The sequence below is a fragment of the Coregonus lavaretus genome (genome assembly GCF_964263955.1).
Source record: "Coregonus lavaretus genome assembly, chromosome: 6".
Taxonomy (NCBI): Eukaryota; Metazoa; Chordata; class Actinopteri; order Salmoniformes; family Salmonidae; genus Coregonus; species Coregonus lavaretus.
This window is the reverse complement of record NC_139993.1, coordinates 11,041,210-11,062,075: the sequence shown is the minus strand read 5'-3', so window position 1 is coordinate 11,062,075 and position 20,866 is coordinate 11,041,210. Positions and strand designations below refer to the sequence as shown.

The 20,866-nt window shown below is 42.4% G+C and overlaps 1 protein-coding gene across 1 annotated transcript in view; it reads left to right on the top strand.

Moving 5' to 3' along the window:
* The window catches only part of ttbk1a (tau tubulin kinase 1a), a gene marked incomplete at both ends in the record, with an annotated part of 52,220 nt that extends 37,417 nt beyond the window's left edge, over positions 1 to 14,803 (top strand). The window contains 2 exons of the mRNA XM_084164338.1: positions 12,544 to 14,039; positions 14,371 to 14,803. Of these exons, the coding sequence (XP_084020464.1) occupies positions 12,544 to 14,039; positions 14,371 to 14,803 (1,929 nt within the window). The remainder of the gene's footprint in view (positions 1 to 12,543; positions 14,040 to 14,370) is intronic.
* Between the last annotated feature and the right edge of the window lie 6,063 nt (positions 14,804 to 20,866).

Below are 20,866 nucleotides of genomic sequence, written 5' to 3'. Positions count from 1 at the left end.
GATCTGGGACCAGGCTAGTTCTTGTGGAGTGTAAACAGAAATCTTTCAGCATCTGTATGTTTATCGCACAGAGCGCTTTTCTATATGTCTTATCTTGCTTTTGGTGTACTTTCTAGAGGTGATATTTGTGTGTCGGTTTGCTTGCATCTCCGTCCTTTCCATGCGTTGAAATACTGGAGCAATGGATTAGGCAGGCCTCTGAAGGGTGAGGATTTTAGGTGTGGGGTTCCTGTTCTCTAATATTCAGTGTCATGTTTTATGACAAGTGTTATCGTGGTTGACTTCAATGTACTGTACAGATGTACGATCTTAATTTGATGACTCTTTTGTTGCTGAGAATTTAAACTTGTAATGTATTTGAGTTTTTAATAAGGCTTTGAAATATCAGACTTGAACGCTCTAACAAAAAATGTATCAACCCCTACAAAAATGTCCATTAATTATAATACACATAATAATTCACATGTCCTGTTGCTGCAGGATTATTTTCATGCTGTAGCAAACTGGCTAAAATTAAGATCATACAGTGGGGAACAAAAAGTATTTAGTCAGCCACCAATTGTGCAAGTTCTCCCACTTAAAAAGATGAGAGAGGCCTGTAATTTTCATCATAGGTACACGTCAACTATGACAGACAAATTGAGGGAAAAAAATCCAGAAAATCACATTGTAGGATTTTTAATGAATTTATTTGCAAATTATGGTGGAAAATAAGTATTTGGTCACCTACAAACAAGCAAGATTTCTGGCTCTCACAGACCTGTAACTTCTTCTTTAAGAGGCTCCTCTGTCCTCCACTCGTTACCTGTATTAATGGCACCTGTTTGAACTTTTTATCAGTATAAAAGACACCTGTCCACAACCTCAAACAGTCATACTCCAAACTCCACTATGGCCAAGACCAAAGAGCTGTCAAAGGACACCAGAAACAAAATTGTAGACCTGCACCAGGCTGGGAAGACTGAATCTGCAATAGGTAAGCAGCTTGGTTTGAAGAAATCAACTGTGGGAGCAATTATTAGGAAATGGAAGACATACAAGACCACTGATAATCTCCCTCGATCTGGGGCTCCACGCAAGATCTCACCCCGTGGGGTCAAAATGATCACAAGAACGGTGAGCAAAAATCCCAGAACCACACGGGGGGACCTAGTGAATGACCTGCAGAGAGCTGGGACCAAAGTAACAAAGCCTACCATCAGTAACACACTACGCCGCCAGGGACTCAAATCCTGCAGTGCAAGACGTGTCCCCCTGCTTAAGCCAGTACATGTCCAGGCCCGTCTGAAGTTTGCTAGAGTGCATTTGGATGATCCAGAAGAGGATTGGGAGAATGTCATATGGTCAGATGAAACCAAAATAGAACTTTTTGGTCAAAACTCAACTCGTCGTGTTTGGAGGACAAAGAATGCTGAGTTGCATCCAAAGAACACCATACCTACTGTGAAGCATGGGGGTGGAAACATCATGCTTTGGGGCTGTTTTTCTGCAAAGGGACCAGGACGACTGATCCGTGTAAAGGAAAGAATAAATGGGGCCATGTATCGTGAGATTTTGAGTGAAAACCTCCTTCCATCAGCAAGGGCATTGAAGATGAAACGTGGCTGGGTCTTTCAGCATGACAATGATCCCGAACACACCGCCCGGGCAACGAAGGAGTGGCTTCGTAAGAAGCATTTCAAGGTCCTGGAGTGGCCTAGCCAGTCTCCAGATCTCAACCCCATAGAAAATCTTTGGAGGGAGTTGAAAGTCCGTGTTGCCCAGCGACAGCCCCAAAACATCACTGCTCTAGAGGAGATCTGCATGGAGGAATGGGCCAAAATACCAGCAACAGTGTGTGAAAACCTTGTGAAGACTTACAGAAAACGTTTGACCTGTGTCATTGCCAACAAAGGGTATATAACAAAGTATTGAGAAACTTTTGTTATTGACCAAATACTAATTTTCCACCATAATTTGCAAATAAATTCATAAAAAATCCTACAATGTGATTTTCTGGAAAAAAAATTCTCATTTTGTCTGTCATAGTTGACGTGTACCTATGATGAAAATTACAGGCCTCTCTCATCTTTTTAAGTGGGAGAACTTGCACAATTGGTGGCTGACTAAATACTTTTTTCCCCCACTGTACATCTGTACTGTATTTCCGTTATGGCTACTGTGACCACAATGGAGTCTTGAACTATAGAAATTATAGGCAGTATCAATTGTCCCATACAGATAGCTTTAGTATAATTCTATATGGTTCTCTTTGGCTTGAGGTATTGCAAATGTAATAACACTTACTGTACCAGTGTCCAAATCATGTTGTTATAACATGTCGTGACAGTTTATGACAACTTACTGTTGCCACAGTAACATGATTCAAATGGTATGATGCAGGAAATGGTGAAACCTACTCTCAAATAACTGTACTTAATTCAGTTACGTGACATAGCATTTAATGACATGTGCTACACTACATGAACAATAGTATGTGGACACCTGCTCGTCGAACATCTCATTCCAAAATCATGTGCATTAATATGGAGTTGGTCCCCCCTTTGCTGCTATAACAGCCTCCACTCTTCTGGGAAGGCTTTCAACTAGATGTTGGAACATTGCTTCCATCCAGCCACAAGAGCATTAGTGAGGTCGGGCACTGATGTTGGGCGATTAGGCCTGGCTGGCAGTCAGTGTTCCAATTCATCCCAAAGGTGTTTGATGGGGTTGAGGTCAGGGCTCTGTGCAGGCCAGTCAAGTTCTTCCACACCGATTTCAACAAAACATTTCTGTATGGACCTCGCTTTGTGCACAGGGGCATTGTCATGTTGAAACAGGAAAGGGCCTTCCGCAAACTGTTGCCACAAAGTTGGAAGCACAGAATCGTCTAGAATATAATTGTATGCTGTAGCGTTAAGATTTCCCTTCACTGGAACTAAGGGGCTTAGTCCAAACCATGAAAAACCGACCCAGGCCATTATTCCTCCTCCACCAAATTTTACAGTTGGCACTATACATACGGGCAGGTAGCGTTCTCCTGGCATCCGCCAAACCCATATTTGTCCGTCGGACTGCCAGATGGTGAAGTGTGATTCATCACTCAAGAAAACGCGTTTCCAGAGTCCAATGGCGGCGAGCATTACACCGCTCCAGCTGTCGCTTGGCATTGTGCATGGTGATCTTAGGCTTGTGTGCGGCTGCTCAGCCATGGAACCCCATTTCATTAAGCTCCCAACGAACAGTTATTGTGCTGACGTTGCTTCCAGCTTCAGTTTCCAGCTTCAGCTCACCCTAATAGTTATTTCACAGTTGTCTGAAGTTCGTTTGATCGTAATGTGAAATCACATCACTGTCTGGAATCGGTAGCAAAGCTGCTATGTGTGAATGTTGACGGAGGAAAACTTGCACGTATCAAGTTCTACCCAGAGAGACTGTGTATTTTCCTGCTTGAGATAGAAGTTGCCTCTAACCACAGATCTAGGATAAGATCACCCAATCCTGAATTAACCATAAGGAGGGTAGACCCTGGACCAGTGGTTAGGGTGGACTTCTGCTAAACTAGAGGAGCTGTGGTGTCAGACAGGTATTATGCAAACAGCTATGTTTTATGAATTGAAATCTGGTTCCAAAGTATTTCAGGCACTTACAGTGCATGTAAGATTCATCTCTTTTTAAAATGGCAATCACCCTGCCACTTGTTTTGTAAAACAGCTGAAGCTATCATGAAGCAAAATATTCTGGTTCCAAAGTATTTAAGGCACTTCTAGTTTAAGCTCCATAGAATGACATCTCTGCCATTGCATTGGCTCAGCTCTTCAACTCCCTCATTGTTATAGATAGATAATGCCAGGGTTTGGATTGCACTGGGGGGCTTTGCGTTATCTATCTTCCAGCAGAATAGCATAACCATTCATTCGAATGGCATAACCATTCATCCAAGTAGCCAAAGTTAGCCAAAAATGCCATTGGAATTCTGTGGGTTTTGGTGTGTATTTTTGCAGTGAAGTGAGCTACATACTGTATATCAGGATCGACTGTTGTATGTGGCAGTATATTTGTGTAGATAAGTCATCAACATATACAGTATTGGCGCTTCTTTCTCCATTGTTGTCCCTTGAGTACTGTACCTCACTGTTGCACTTTATAAAGGACTTAACAGGAGAACATGGTCACTGTTGGGCCCAGGTAGAAAATATTGATGCAAAATATGAGAAACGCAATAAATAGGATATGCTAAGGGTGCTTGGGGAAAAAAATGTTACGCCATTTTGGAGAAACAAGGTTAAGAGGAAAGGAGGAGAGGATTGGTTATTTCCACACTCATTTTACGCCACTTTCTCTCCATCTCCAACCAATGAGGTATTGGACACATAAGTGGGTAGCAGTTGTAATGTAAAGGGCATGCATTGTAGATGTAGCCAAGTGAAATAATGTACAGTATAGAAATGAATTGTATAGAATTGCACCTCAGTTTAGGAATACTTGACCTGTGACATCACAGGCTTCACACTGCACTGTAAGCTGATGTTGTTACACGCCAAGGTTTTTTGGATGTCTTTTCAACATTTAATGAACGTTTTATGCTGTTATTTTACTGATGTCTTCTTGTAATAACCATGTATCTCTTGGCTTTGTGTTCCCTGTTTTGCTGAAACCATTGTGAAGAGGAACGATACTACTGTATTTCTGAAATGGCATAACCACATACAGCCTTCTTATTTGGTCTTCTCAATGAGTAGGATCTTATGTTTCTTTTATGATTGCTTTTGTCAATGCGCCAAAGGGCTACGCTTACAAAAATATGCACCACTTTTACTTTTGCCAAGCTTTGCATTTAAGATGTTTGCATTTACTTAACAGCACTAAGAAGCAAGCAAGCATCCCTCTCTGAATGTCGCCTCGGTCGCTGATTAGAAAAGATAACTGTTCCGTCAGTTCATTTCTCGCTGCTTGGTTCGCCGATTTTCTGCAAATCATGCTAGTCGTTTTGTGTATAGCACCATGTAACGAGCACTACTCAGTGAATGTCCTGAGAGTGGATTAGCTGCTAACACATGCAAACCGTTCCTTGACATTATTGGCACTGCTATTAAAAAAATATTATGTTTTTTGTACTTTTTTGTCCGTTGTTCTCGGTAAAACAAATCTCGCCATAATACTCTCAATCAAAACAGGATGTTGAACGTTGTCACTGAACTCTGAAAATAACACAGGCAATTTTGAAATTGTATTGTACAAGACTGTTTTCATACTTCTAACACAATTTGCATGATATAACAAAAGATCAAACTTCTGGCTATAAATGTATAGTAGGGTCGTTCTATGAAATGAGTCTTTTGCGTCCCTTTGATATTTTAAGAAGATATTGTGCACCAATATTGAATTCTAAAAGCCTGTTATGTTAAATGAAGTACCCTTTAATATAGACCAAGGACAATTCAATAAATATTTTTATAATATGAATAAAGACTTGCTAAAGTGCCAGCATTTTGACAGGTCCCTCCTCACGTTTTTCCGACTTAACCCAAAAAAAATATTAACCCAAAATAATCCCAAGTCTTCACCATCATTGTAAAGCTATAGTTTCGTCGTTGCTTTGACAAAATCATTTCTGAAAGATTATTATATATTTCATGTGATTAGTGATTAATTTATGTCTGTCCCTCATTTTAAAGTCAACCCTGTTAACCGAACTCTCATTTTGATATGGTGAAACTATTAATTCTATTGAACATCTAAAAGTCCAATCATAGTGTGAAAGCAGGTGAGCTGGTTCTACTCTTTTTGGCAATTTTCTGGTGTTTTGTGGTGGAAAACTGAGGGTGTCGCGCATAACACGTCAACCCTGTTATAAATTAAGTGAAATCCAAAGTTTTGTTTGACCAAGTTGTACTACTCAAAGGGCACCCAATTGGTGGAACAACCCAGTAATCTTTCGGTGACTTCTGTATATTACCACTGGTAAAGGGATAGTCCCAGTTGGTATTAGATAGAACTTCCTGGCCCCGCTCGCCTGTGGGGAAAACAACCGGTGGTTACCTAGGTTACCCCATTGGCTCACAGCAAAAATGTGACCTTTTTCAAACGCAATTTTCTTGTTGTCTGCTTGTTTTAGTCAATTACAAAATTACATTTAAGAAAAGTAAAATATGTCTAAAGACTTTTCAACATTGCCTGTGTTTTCAGTACTTAGAAAAACGTAATATTGTAGGGCTTCCCTCATGCCCCTTTTCATGACGGTGCTAGCTAGCTACTGGCCGCAACATTAAGCTAGCCAAGACCAACGGCTCTATTTCCCTACGTGGGAGCATTGCGAACTGTAGGTTGAGATGTACATTGAACAACACAGCAGCTTTTCCGCATGTTTTGTTATTTCTGTATAACTAAAAATCAACTACGAAGTTGGCTCTTTTACAATGGGGGTCAATGGGAAAGAATGTTTGTTTTCCCCAATTTGTGGGCGTGGAATTCCTTATTATTATGTGAATATTGACTCGGAGTATACTCACGGATCAAATATGTATTTCAAGTTGCAGCGAAGAGGTACTTGCATTTTCAGTTGACAAACAATTATGTGATTAACACCTTATTTTAATTTAACAGATTGCAAGTTAAACATATTCAGTTCACGTCACTGATACATGAACATATCTTCCATATGTTCTGCATATCCTGTCCTATAGTCTGAAAAATTACTTGTTTTCGCAAGGCTTTGTGTCCAACCTATTGTAAATGGATAGCAGTATAGGTTGAGAGATCTGCTGCAAAATCCACAGGACATGAGCAAAGCATCTGTTGTGAAATATTGTCAACTGTTTACTGCGGCAGAAATCCCTTTTAGCCATGGACTAAGAGTGATTGAAAATGCCATAGATGTGATGCATGTGTAACATGTAACATATCACATATAACACTACACAAAGCCACTGCACCTGTAAAGTACACTGTATGCTCAGAAAGCCCCCTAACCCTTAGGCTTTCAAGTTGAGTTAAGATAAAAGCATGACGTGGTCTTGTATAGAATTATGACCTTGAATTACAGAGTTATATATGTCAACGATAGCCTAGAATTTGAAAGAGTGTTTTCAGTCTATAAGTCTTAAGTGTTGAATGACTTTAATATTTTATGCATCTCCTTAAGGACAATTTACTGAAAATTAAGATATACCGTAAAACTTAAACGCAGTCTCAAATAGCCGCCTGTCCCTTTTAATAGCCGGGCAACGGCACACATTTCAGCAAGTAAACGCCTGTTTCAAATGAACGCCGGGTCTAAATGAATTGTTTAAGGTTACCATGAATTACCATGAATTGTTTACGAGGTTTAATGTTTGATTTGTTACATTAAATAATTCAGTAATGACTCCAACAAATTATGGCAATCATCCATTTTTATCGCCAGTAAGAAACTGCTAGCCGTTGGCTGCTAACAGATGAGAACTGCTAGCTAACTGGCAAGCACAAAAACAGTCAACAACATCGGGAGTACAGACCCCCAGAGATTGGCAGATCAACCTCTTGTGGCGAAAGTAAGAACTGCCGAAAATGCACAGTCAAAGGATAATAATTATTCTGTCAAGGAAAAGTTTATTTTTATTTTTAAATAGAGGCATTCTAAGACAAAATAAATATGACAGTGTGTAAATGATAAGACATTAGTGCAGGAAATGAATAAATTGAATAAAATGCGCCTGTTGTGTTCAGTGATGTAAGCTAGATGCTCTGCTACCCGACCCAAGCCCGAGGGCCCTGACGTTATACGTTGGGTTAGTGCCGGGTAGGGCCTGTTTTTTCATCAATAACTAGGGTAAGGGTAGGGCTCGGGTATCACTAAATTGATCATTAACATTTTGAAGCTGAGCCATTTGCTTGTGCTCTGCTGCACAGTACACATCATGGTGTCAGAAGTGCTTCAACCTCGTCAAATATAAGACAAGAACATTGTTCGAGTCTACAGGCGAGATTATTTTCCTGAAAAGAATAATGTTCAAAGCGCATGCACAGAGCCGCGTGCACAGAGTGCATGCACTGAGTGCATGCAGCAGCGTAGGTAGCAAGGGACAGAAAGACGAGCAGCTAATGGATACTAACGGAGGAAGTTATTTCCGATTTCGAGTTCGGGTAAGGCCTGAAATTTGGCAGAAGCAAACGGGCCTGGGTAGGGTTTGGGCTTAAAATGGCCATAAAAAATGTATGCCCGTGCAGGGCTCTAATGTAGGAAAATAAACGCCCGGGCTATTGAAGTTTTACAGTACATAATTTTTTTGACTGCAAACTGTTCATCTGACCAGATTTGAAAAGTGGATATCCGTTAATTAAAAAAGAAAATAGGGTATATTGCATTATATGATTGATGTATTTGTAGAGATATGAATTTGTTCAATGAAGCTGCAATGACCATTTTGGATAATCTATTAAGTTTATTTATGTCTGTATGTTTTTTAATTTGGTGTCCCTCAAAAAACAATCGTTATCTCCATTTCAGTACATTCACATGCACAGCCTAAAGAAATAGATAGATAGATTTCTGTCAAAATGTTGGAAATTAATGAACGTTCATCTTCATATTTGGAAACACTGACCTATTCATTGTCTGTGTTTGTCAGCACTTGAACATACTTGCAATAAAAAACAGAGGGCTCAAGAGATAGTAGAAGGTACTGTATGATAGAATTGTGAAATAAAAAAAGAGTAGTGAGCATAACTGCAGTATTTATCAAGCGTGATCCGTGAGTGTCTTTTAGATGTACGATATACTGTATATACATGTGTAAGCATTTTTTGTATCACAATACAATTGTACAGTCTGCTTGTAATATTTACAGGTAAAAAGCATGTATTTTAAACTTTTTGTAAATCAACAAAACGTATGTACATATATACATACAATTCAATAAATATTCCATTCCCAGTGGGCAAAACTGGTTGAAATTATATATTTTTTATATTAAAACTGGTTGAAAATACATAATTTTTACCAGTTTGCCTACTGATTTTCAGTTAATCTGTAGTAGCATGCAAGATAGTTGGTTTTAGTGTGTACAGTGGGGCAAAAAAGTATTTAGTCAGCCACCAATTGTGCAAGTTCTCCCACTTAAAAAGATGAGAGAGGCCTGTAATTTTCATCATAGGTACACGTCAACTATGAAAGACAAAATGAGAAAAAAAAATCCAGAAAATCACATTATAGGATTTTTAATGAATTTATTTGCAAATTATGGTGGAAAATAAGTATTTGGTCAATAACAAAAGTTTTGTCAATACTTTGTTATATACCCTTTGTTGGCAATGACACAGGTCAAACGTTTTCTGTAAGTCTTCACAAGGTTTTCACACACTGTTGCTGGTATTTTGGCCCATTCCTCCATGCAGATCTCCTCTAGAGCAGTGATGTTTTGGGGCTGTCGCTGGGCAACACGGACTTTCAACTCCTTCCAAAGATTTTCTATGGGGTTGAGATCTGGAGACTGGCTAGGCCACTCCAGGACCTTGAAATGCTTCTTACGAAGCCACTCCTTCGTTGCCCGGGCGGTGTGTTTGGGATCATTGTCATGCTGAAAGACCCAGCCACGTTTCATCTTCAATGCCCTTGCTGATGGAAGGAGGTTTTCACTCAAAATCTCACGATACATGGCCCCATTCATTCTTTCCTTTACACGGATCAGTCGTCCTGGTCCCTTTGCAGAAAAACAGCCCCAAAGCATGATGTTTCCACCCCCATGCTTCACAGTAGGTATGGTGTTCTCTCAGCATTCTTTGTCCTCCAAACACGACGAGTTGAGTTTTTACCAAAAAGTTATATTTTGGTTTCATCTGACCATATGACATTCTCCCAATCCTCTTCTGGATCATCCAAATGCACTCTAGCAAACTTCAGACGGGCCTGGATATGTACTGGCTTAAGCAGGGGGACACGTCTTGCACTGCAGGATTTGAGTCCCTGGCGGCGTAGTGTGTTACTGATGGTAGGCTTTGTTACTTTGTTCCCAGCTCTCTGCAGGTCATTCACTAGGTCCCCCCGTGTGGTTCTGGGATTTTTGCTCACCGTTCTTGTGATCAATTTGACCCCACGGGGTGAGATCTTGCGTGGAGCCCCAGATCGAGGGAGATTATCAGTGGTCTTGTATGTCTTCCATTTCCTAATAATTGCTCCCACAGTTGATTTCTTCAAACCAAGCTGCTTACCTATTGCAGATTCAGTCTTCCCAGCCTGGTGCAGGTCTACAATTTTGTTTCTGGTGTCCTTTGACAGCTCTTTGGTCTTGGCCATAGTGGAGTTTGGAGTGTGACTGTTTGAGGTTGTGGACAGGTGTCTTTTATACTGATAACAAGTTCAAACAAGTGCCATTAATACAGGTAACGAGTGGAGGACAGAGGATCCTCTTAAAGAAGAAGTTACAGGTCTGTGAGAGCCAGAAATCTTGCTTGTTTGTAGGTGACCAAATACTTATTTTCCACCATAATTTGCAAATAAATTCATAAAAAATCCTACAATGTGATTTTCTGGATTTTTTTTCCTCAATTTGTCTGTCATAGTTGATGTGTACCTATGATGAAAATTACAGGCCTCTCTCATCTTTTTAAGTGGGAGAACTTGCACAATTGGTGGCTGACTAAATACTTTTTTTCCCCACTGTATATACTACAGTATTGTATGTCAAATCTTTATGAAGGGAAACACTTGAAAATCACAAGATATTGGACTGCGTCTCTAAAAGGGAAAGCCCTTCAATGCATTTTTGTGCCTTTTCTATCAATGTATGTAATCTAGACAATCTTTAAAAGCCTGTGTATAACCAAAACAACATTAAATCGTTTGGGGAAACAATTTTGTCCCTCGTTTTGTTCTTTATGAAGTTATCTTAGGTATGTTCACATTACAAAATCTTGGGTGTTTTCCCAGTTTTGTCCCCATTTACATAATGTGAATCGAGCCATACAGTGCTTTCGGAAAGTATTCAGACCCCTTGACTTTTTCCACATTTTTTTTACGTTATTTTACTTATTCTAAAATGGATTAAATAGTTTTTTTCCCTCACCAATCACTACACAATACCCCATAATGACAAAGCAAAATCAGGTTTTTAGACATTTTTGCAATCACATTTACATAAGTATTCAGACCATTTACTCAGTTCTTTGTTGAAGTACCTTTGGCATCAATTACAGCCTCGAGTCTTCTTGGGTATGACGCTACGAGCTTGGTACACCTGCATTTGGGGAGTTTCTCCCATTCTTCTCTGCAGATCCTCTCAAGCTCTGACAGGTCTCTCCAGAGATGTTAGATCGGGTTCAAGTCCGGGCTCTGGCTTGGCCACTCAAGGACATTCAGAGACTTGTCCCGAAGCCACTCCTGCGTTGTCTTGGCTGTGTGCTTAGGGTTGTTGTCCTGTTGGAAGGTGAACCTTTGCCCCAGTCTGAGGTCCTGAGCGCTCTTGAGCAGGTTTTCATCAAGGATCTCTCTGTACTTTGCTCCGTTCATCTTTCCCTCTATCCTGACTAGTCTCCCAGTCCCTGCCGCTGAAAAACATCCCCACAGTATGAGGCTGCCACCACCATGCTTCACCATAGGGATGGTGCCAGGTTTCCTCCAGACGTGACGCTTGGCATTCAGGCCAAAGAGTTCAATCTTGGTTTCATCAGACCAGAGAATCTTGTTTCTCATGGTATCAGTCCTTTAGGTGCCTTTTGGAAAACTCCAAGCGGGCTGTCATGTGCCTTTTACTGAGGAGTGGCTTCTGTCTGGCCACTTCCATGCTGCAGAGATGGTTGTCCTTCTGGAAGGTTCTCCCATCTCCACAGAGGAACTCTGGAGCTCTGTCAAAGTGACCATCAGGTTCTTGGTCACCTCCCTGACCAAGGCCCTTCTCCCCTGATTGCACAGTTTGGCCGGGTGTCCAGCTCTAGTAAGAGTCTTAGTGGTTCCAAGCTTCTTCCATTTAAGAATGATGGAGGCCACTGTGTTCTTGGGGACCTTCAATGCTGCATATATTTTTTGGTATCCTTCCCCAGATCTATGCCTCGACACAATCCTGTCTCGGAGCTCTACGGACAATTTCTTCGACCTCATTGCTTGGTTTTTGCTCTGACATGCACTGTCAACTGTGGGACCTTATATAGACAGGTGTGTGCCTTTCCAAAGCATGTCCAAACTATTGAATTTACCACGGGTGAACTACAATCAATTGAATTTACCACAGGTGGAAACATCTCAAGGATGATCAATGGAAACAAGATGCACCAGAGTCTCATAGCAAAGGGTCTGAATACTTATGTAAGGTATTTCTGTTTTTTATTTTTTATAAATTTGCTAAAACCTGTTTGCGCTTTGTCATTATGGGGTATTGTGTGTAGATTGATGAGGGGAAAAAATAATTGAATCCTTTTTAGAATAAAGCTGTAACGTAACAAAATGTGGAAAAAGTCAAGGGGTCTGAATACTTTCCGAATGCACTGTATCTTCCAAAATGCCTATGGTTTTATATTTCTTGCCTTGACCATATTTCCAGCATGCCTCTTGTTCCAAGTGCAAAAGTCATTATTTAATTGCATCTTTTGTAGGTGATCATGTCTCCAACTGAGCACAATGGCCTATCTCAGCCCTGTCCAGACTTCAGGACCAAGGGCCAGATGGACGAGAAGGAGCATTTCCACATCCTTCCCCAGCTCCAGGTCAAGAGGGCTGACTTCCTCACCGTCATGCTGACCGGCACCCTTCCTCAGCGGCGAACCTTCGCAGCGGCTCTGCCGGCAGAGAACGAGGTCCAGGAGCCCCAGGGCCCGCGGGACGATGACGTAACCAAGAGCGAGTCGAACAGCGAGGCCAGCCAAAAAAGCACAGAGCGGAGCCAGGATGGGGCCCCTGATACCCTCATGGCCGAGGACGGTCCCAGGGGCCCCCGGGAACCCGCCTCGGCCGCAGATGCCGACCCTGACTTGGAGGACGGCTCCAAGACCCTGGTTCTGTTCTCGCCGGGGGATACCCGGAAGTCTCCATCCACTGGGGGGGAACACGCCCTGCTGGAGGTTGACTTCGGGACGCCGTCTGCCTCTACCCCTAGGAACGATATACCTCTGGTGGGTGCGGGCAGCCAGCCAGAGCTCTCCTTCACACTGAGGTCGGACTTGAGGCCATCCACTCCTATCGCCCCCGCGTCTCCCCCCTTCACCAAAGTCGAGCGCACCTTTGTCCACATCGCAGAGACTTCCCACTTTAATATAATGTCTTCCAGAGGTCAGACCGCAAAGGAGAGCAGCAACCGCTGCGACCTCTCGGACGTTACCCAGGAGGCCTCACCATGGGAAGGAGACGCCCGTGACCAGACCGGACATGTCGAACAGGGTGAGGAATCCCAGTGTCCTTCCAGAGAGCCCCAATCCCATTCTATCCCAGACGTGACCCTGGAGAATGGCGTCATGCGCACCAAACCGGACGACCGCCCACCGCTGGTCTTCGTCAAGTCCTTGGAGCCTGTCCCGGAAGCCATGTCGCCCATTCTGGAACACAAAACTCTCTCTGCAGATCCCAACCAGGGGCCATTGTCTACCGAACATGTTGCGGAGTCCAACGCTGAACTACCGCATACCGCCCTCAGGCCGAGGATCAAAAGCCGCATCCCGGTTTTACTGTCTGAAGAGGAAACAGGCTCGGAGCGTTCAGCCTCGCTCTCTTCCCGGGCACGACTACGGAAGAGAGCCCGGCAACTGGACCTGGCACGTATGGTGGTGCAGAAGCAGCAGGGCCGCTGGATGAGGCTGCCCTTGGGGACATCCTCCTCTCTGTCCTCCGGTGACGGGAGGGCCTCCGAGACGCTCTCCACCACCGGCTCGGAGGAAGACACCCACGCCTCGGACGAGTCCCTGGCCAGGAGGAGCTCATGTCTGAAGGCCAGGGCAGGGGCTGGAGGGGACCAAGGCCAGACGGAGTGGCGCAGCAGGATCCCCAGGCCCGTCACCCCCATCAAGAGGCCCTCGGGGCGGCTGGAGGCCGCCATGCCCTCCCCTCTCACGCTGCTAGGATCGGGCATTTGTAGAGATGCATCCACCTTTGGTAATGGGTAGGTAGTCTTCACAACATCATGTTTGCAAACATAATATTATAACATTGTATGGCTCATTGGTTATCACAGTAATTGAAAAGACCCTTGATTGTTTTAATATAATTCATGAAAATACTTCTTTGCATTGCCAAATATCGAGAGTTTAGCCATTGCCATTTCTGTCAAAGACGGTCTGATTTCTGTCGTTTATGACCTAAACTTAATTTGATTGGTTGAAAGGTGTCATGTTACTTTAAAGTTTTGTTATGATTTTTGTGAAAACACTTGAAAATGATGACTCATCAAAGGGGGGAAGGATTAACTCTTATTCCATCTATTCTCATTTCAGGCTCCAAGTTCAGAAAATAGGACTGAGCACTCTCCCGACCCAGAGGCGGTCTCAACCTCTGCAGACCGGCTCCTCCTCTTCCATCTCCTGTCCGAGGCCCTGTCCTGTCCCCACCCAGCCCTGCTTCAGCCCCCGCATGCCCCTGCGCTGTGTTTTCATGACCCGACGCAGCCTAAGCACCTCCCACTGCAGGACAGACAGCCCCTCCCCCCAGCGTGTCCGTCCAACTAGACAGTCCCTCTCCGTCCGGCCCACAACTGCCCCTCCGCTCCGGCCCAGGGCTAATACTACTACTACCACCATGAAACGGGCCAACTCACAGGACCCCTTTACCCAGGCATCCACCGCCATGCCTGCCAGAATCCGAGCCAAATCCACGGGCCCTGCCAAAACGAAACAAAGCACAGGGGACAAGATGGCTGCCGCGAGATAGTAAACAGATTCACTGGGAAGAAATGCGTACACTTCTCTGTTGTCCTCAGAGAGACTCAATGCCTCAAAAAGCTCCAGCCCGACCCCAAATTAAGACTGACGCGGTTTCCCATCTTTTTTATCTTTCAATGACCTCCTTTGATCCAAATCATGAACCTCTACTAACTAGACCATGACAACAACTTTTACAAGAGGAACCATACTGAACGATCTTCATGAGCTTCCAGTCAAATAACTTTTAGTCAATGTCACGAGGAGCAATGCTATCGTGGTGCTATGTGTACGCTGTTCACTGGTGCATTGTATACATTTTCCTTTTGTTTCTGAGGTTGAACATTTCTTTAGGTTTGTGGATTTTGCATCCTATATGCAAGAAATTAATTTGAACAAACGTCTCACACCGATATACTAAGTTATCATCGACAATATGCTGCTCGCTTTACATTGCATGGTATAGATATCACAAACACTTTTGATAAGTTGAATAATGTTAAGGACATGTACGAAAGTCTCAATCTTCCAATGGTCTGACGCGATAACCAATTTTGATAGAATGCAAAGGCCAAAATCATTCCCAACTCTGGTCATATTTGTTAAAAGAGGAAGGTTGGATTATGGGGTAGATTACTGCCAATATTAAGTGGATGCAGAAGTAATATTGCTGGCCTTCTTGTTAGCGTGTGACAATGGGCATGCTTTATATCATTCTATTTTTTGGGGTATTTGATTATATTTAGTGTATATAATATGATAATTTCTTGAAAAATACATCTTTATTTTTTATCTTATGAAAACAACCTGTATATTTTGTCTTTCCTCTTCTGTTGAACAATGTTGGCACATGTGCCTGTTTTTTTACGCATGAGAAAAATAGGGTTAACTTTGAGCGATAGATACCTGTTCTGACAATGAAATGATAGGTGGATCATTGAAACCCATGTTTTGTGTTTGTATTGGGTAAATGAAACCTACAGTTGCAGGTCACTGAACTAAAGTAAAATCATGGTAATGTGGAATGACTATTTCCTGTTTCATTTCTACACTGTTTGCCAGATATAACCATCGCCCCTAGAAAGGTCTACTTCTTGTTTTTATCCTCTCCTTCTAATCAGGGACTGATTCACCAGGTGAACACCAGGTGACACCAGATGAGTGCAATAAAGTACCTGGTAGAAACAAAAAGCAGAAGTTTTTTGGCCCTCCAGGACTGAACAGTCCTGGGCAACTGAATGGGTCTGGAAGGTTCCTTATCAGGGTGAATTGACTCAGAGACACATTTTTTAAGTGTTTTCACATATTTAGGTAATTTCATTTTCAAGAGGTAAAGTTACAGTACAGACGTGTACAAAAACGACATGCTGTTGAATACCATACACAATCAAATAGTCAAATATTTCATGGACACACACACACATTTCACCTCACAGCAGTAAGTCCAGTCTCTCCCTAGTTTAGGGGCAGGCAGCTTCTCTAACTGTCTGTCTCCAATCAATATTATTTTCCATATCAGAATATTCCTGAGCAAGTACATAACCCACATTTGAATACTATTAATGCTATTAAATGTATCTTTGATCCATCCCAACAGGAAGCAATAGATAACAAAAAGAATACAAGTTATGCACATAAGAGTATGTTTCATTGCGGTGCATTGCAGTGTAGTACTGTGCTGAGACTAATGGTCTCTTGGAGTTGCCCTTTCAATTCTGTTATATATGCACTGAAAGCTGAACCTATGAGACCTGAGAGATATCCAGTAGAAGGGAGGCCTCCCTTTCCCTTTCTCCCCGCCCCCACTTTTTCCATGCAAGCATGTGAGTTGGCACATGGTCTCTCCCTCCCTAACTCCCTGAGGTTACATTGACGTCTTGTAAAATGTTCAATAAAAATATTAAAATCCAAAATGAATATGATGTAAGACGTGGTAGAACATTGAGTATGTTTACATGCACACGAATCATTATATATGAAGCTGATTATGGCAGTAGGCCGTGTATGACATTAGACATGTAAACACCTTACTCTGCCTATCTTAATCAGTGTAAGGTCATAATCTAAGTAAGCATATGCCGATTAAAACACTTGAATTTTTTTGCAATATTTCAAAATTATTAGGACATGTAAACACCTTAATGGGCATTCCAGCAGTGTATTTGATCTGCACATGTGCTAGCACCAGCAGTGCTCTTTTGCGTGAGTGAAGTGAGTTCGGAAAAACTAAAAGTTATGCATCTTAGAAATAGTTTTCACATACAAAATGTATATGTCTGAAATCAGAATCAAACAAGCTTCCCAAAAATAACATGGTCACTTTGGTTATTTTGATTGCCGATTTTTCTGCATTTATCAAAGTCCCATCAAGTAGCCTGATTTTAGACAGGATTATTAGGGAAATCATTCTTCTTGCAATGCATGTAAACGTATTAATCAAACTATTATATTAATCTGAGTGCATGTAAACATACCAAGTGAGAGCAGAGATAGGTCATGTGATTATTTACATCAATGAAAATCTAAATACCAGAATACAGGACTTGCGAGAATGAATGAACTAGGGAAATAATGTTGGGTTAGCTAAAAAGCCAACGATACTGGAGAGTTGACATTTGTTGTATCTTGTTGACCAGAGGGTATCAAACGAAGCAAGCTAGATCTACTCAGGGTTTTCTAAAGCTTCACATTCAGTTAGCTTCACATTCCAGCTCAGGCTTCATACGATGGTGGATAATGCTCGTCCGCGTGCCGCTAACTCTAGCAGGCTTGTAACTGCGTGTGCATGTAGCACATGACTAGTCGAACACCAAACTCTTCATTGAGACAATGCTGAAACATCAATCCATGGGCGAGTCAGTGCCACATTTTCATTTGTGACGAAATCAAAATGAAAGAAAAGTTTTCTTGCAAATTCAGCAGGCTATGGTGTGAAATACGCTTTTAGAAGTGCCGTCTTTATTTTATTACTTATCGTTAATGCCGTCTTGGTGTTACATTGCGTGAAGTTTAAAATGCATTCTGTCATTACTAAATGTATAATGTGATATATTTTAACATTTAAAAAATGTAACACAAAAATAACATTTGATTATTAAAATATTTAATCAGTCGTCTTCCTTAAACGAAGGGGATGATGCTGCAATCTTTGCAAGAGGGAGGGAATCTGATTTTATAGATACACACGGCGAGGCTTGGCGTGGCTTAACGTAACCAAGCTCCCGAGTAGGGTACAGCCGTAGGGTACTCCCGCTACTCCCATGTAATTAGCCTAACTTTGGCGTCATCCTAAGCAAACTACTGACACTTTTTTGTAGTTTCAATAAATGTTTTCAGCAGGCTCACGTCGTTATAAACATATTTGGCTGTCACAGCAACAAATTATTTGCATTATACTTATTCTGCCACTCATTTGTTACCCGACCTGCTAACACCGACAGTAAAGCTATTTTTTTTTTTTTATTTTTTTATTTCACCTTTATTTAACCAGGTAAACCAGTTGAGAACAGGTTCTCATTTACAACTGTGACCTGGCCAAGACAAAGCAAAGTAGTGCAACAAAAAACAACACAGAGTTACATATGGGGTAAAAAAAAAAAAAAAAAAAAAAATAAAAAAAAAAAAAAAAAAAAAAAAAAATAAACATAAAGTCAGAGATACAACAGAAAAATATATATACAGTGTGTGCAAATGTAGCAAGTTATGGAGGTAAGGCAATAAATAGGCTGTAGTGCAGAATAATTACAATAGTATTAACACTGGAATGCTAGATGTGCAAGAGATTATGTGCAAATAGAGATAATGGGGTGCAAAAGAGCAAATTAAATAACAATATAGGGATGAGGTAGTTGGGTGGGCTAATTTCAGATGGGCTGTGTACAGGTGCAGTGATCGGTAAGGTGCTCTGACAACTGATGCTTAAAGTTATTGAGGGAGATAAGAGTCTCCAGCTTCAGAGATTTTTGCAATTCGTTCCAGTCATTGGCAGCAGAGAACTGGAAGGAATGGCGGCCAAAGGAGGTGTTGGCTTTGGGAATGACCAGTGAGATATACCTGCTGGAGCGCAGACTACGGGTGGGTGCTGCTATGGTGACCAATGAGCTAAGATAAGGCGGGGATTTGCCTAGCAGTGATTTATAGATGGCCTGGAGCCAGTGGGTTTGACGACGAACATGTAGTGAGGACCAGCCAACAAGAGCGTACAGGTCACAGTGGTGGGTAGTGTATGGGGCTTTGGAGACAAAACGGATGGCACTGTGATAGACTACATCCAATTTGCTGAGTAGAGTGTTGGAGGCTATTTTATAAATGACATCGCCGAAGTCAAGGATCGGTAGGATAGTCAGTTTTACGAGGGCATGTTTGGCAGCATGAGTGAAGGAGGCTTTGTTGCGAAATAGGAAGCCGATCCTAGATTTAACTTTGGATTGGAGATTCTTTATGTGAGTCTGGAAGTTGAGTTTACAGTCTAACCAGACACCTAGGTATTTGTAGTTGTCCACATACTCTAGGTCAGATCCGTCGAGAGTGGTGATTCTAGTCGGGTGGGCGGGTGCTAGCAGCGTTCGATTGAAAAGCATGCATTTAGTTTTACTAGTGTTTAAGAGCAGTTGAAGGCTACTGAAGGATTGTTGTATGGCATTGAAGCTCGTTTGGAGGTTTGTTAACACAGTGTCCAATGAAGGGCCAGATGTATACAAAATGGTGTCGTCTGCGTAGAGGTGGATCTGAGAGTCACCAGCAGCAAGAGCGACATCATTGATATACACGGAGAAAAGTGTCGGCCCAAGAATTGAACCCTGTGGCACCCCCATAGAGACTGCCATAGGTCCAGACAACAGGCCCTCCGATTTGACACACTGAACTCTATCTGAGAAGTAGTTGGTGAACCAGGCGAGGCAGTCATTTGAGAAACCAAGGCTATTTAGTCTGCCAATAAGAATGCGGTGGTTGACAGAGTCGAAAGCCTTGGCCAGGTCGATGAAGACGGCTGCACAGTACTGTCTATTATCAATCGCGGTTATAATATCGTTTAGGACCTTGAGCGTGGCTGAAGTGCACCCGTGACCAGCTCGGAAACCAGATTGCATAGCGGAGAAGGTACGGTGGTATTCGAAATGGTCGATGATCTGTTTATTAACTTGGCTTTCGAAAACTTTCGAAAGGCAGGGCAGGATGGATATAGGTCTGTAGCAGTTTGGATCTAGAGTGTCACCCCCTTTGAAGAGGGGGATGACCGCGGCAGCTTTCCAATCTCTGGGGATCTCAGACGTTATGAAAGAGAGGTTGAACAGACTAGTAATAGCGGTTGCGACAATTTCGGCGGCTAGTTTTAGGAAGAAAGGGTCCAGATTGTCTAGCCCAGCTGATTTGTAGGGGTCCAGATTTTGCAGCGCTTTCAAAACATCAGCTGTCTGAATTTGTGTGAAGGAGAAGCGGGGTGGGCATGGGCAAGTTGCAGCAGAGGGTGCAGAGTTGGTGGCCGGGTTAGTGGTAGCCAGATGGAAAGCATGGCCAGCTGTAGCAAAATGCTTGTTGAAATTCTCGATTATTGTAGATTTATCGGTGGTGATAGTGTTTCCTAGCCTCAGTGCAGTGGGCAGCTGGGAGGAAGTGCTCTTATTCTCCATGGACTTTACAGTGTCCCAAAACTTTTTGGAGTTAGTGCTACAGGATGCAAATTTCTGTTTGAAAAAGTTAGCCTTTGCTTTCCTGACTGCTTGTGTATATTGGTTCCTAACTTCCCTGAAAAGTTGCATATCGCGGGGGCTATTTGATGCTAATGCTGTACGCCACAGGATGTTTTTGTGCTGGTCAAGGGCAGTCAAGTCTGAGGAGAACCAGGGGCTATATCGGTTCTTAGTTCTGTATTTTTTGAAAGGGGCATGTTTATTTAAGATTGAGAGGAAATTACTTTTAAGGAACAACCAGGCATCCTCTACTGACGGAATGAGATCTATATCCATCCAGGATACCTGGGCCAGGTCAATTAGGAAGGCCTCCTCGCTAAAGTGTTTTAGGGAGCGTTTGACAGTGATGAGGGGTGGTTGTTTGACCGCGGACCCGTTACGGA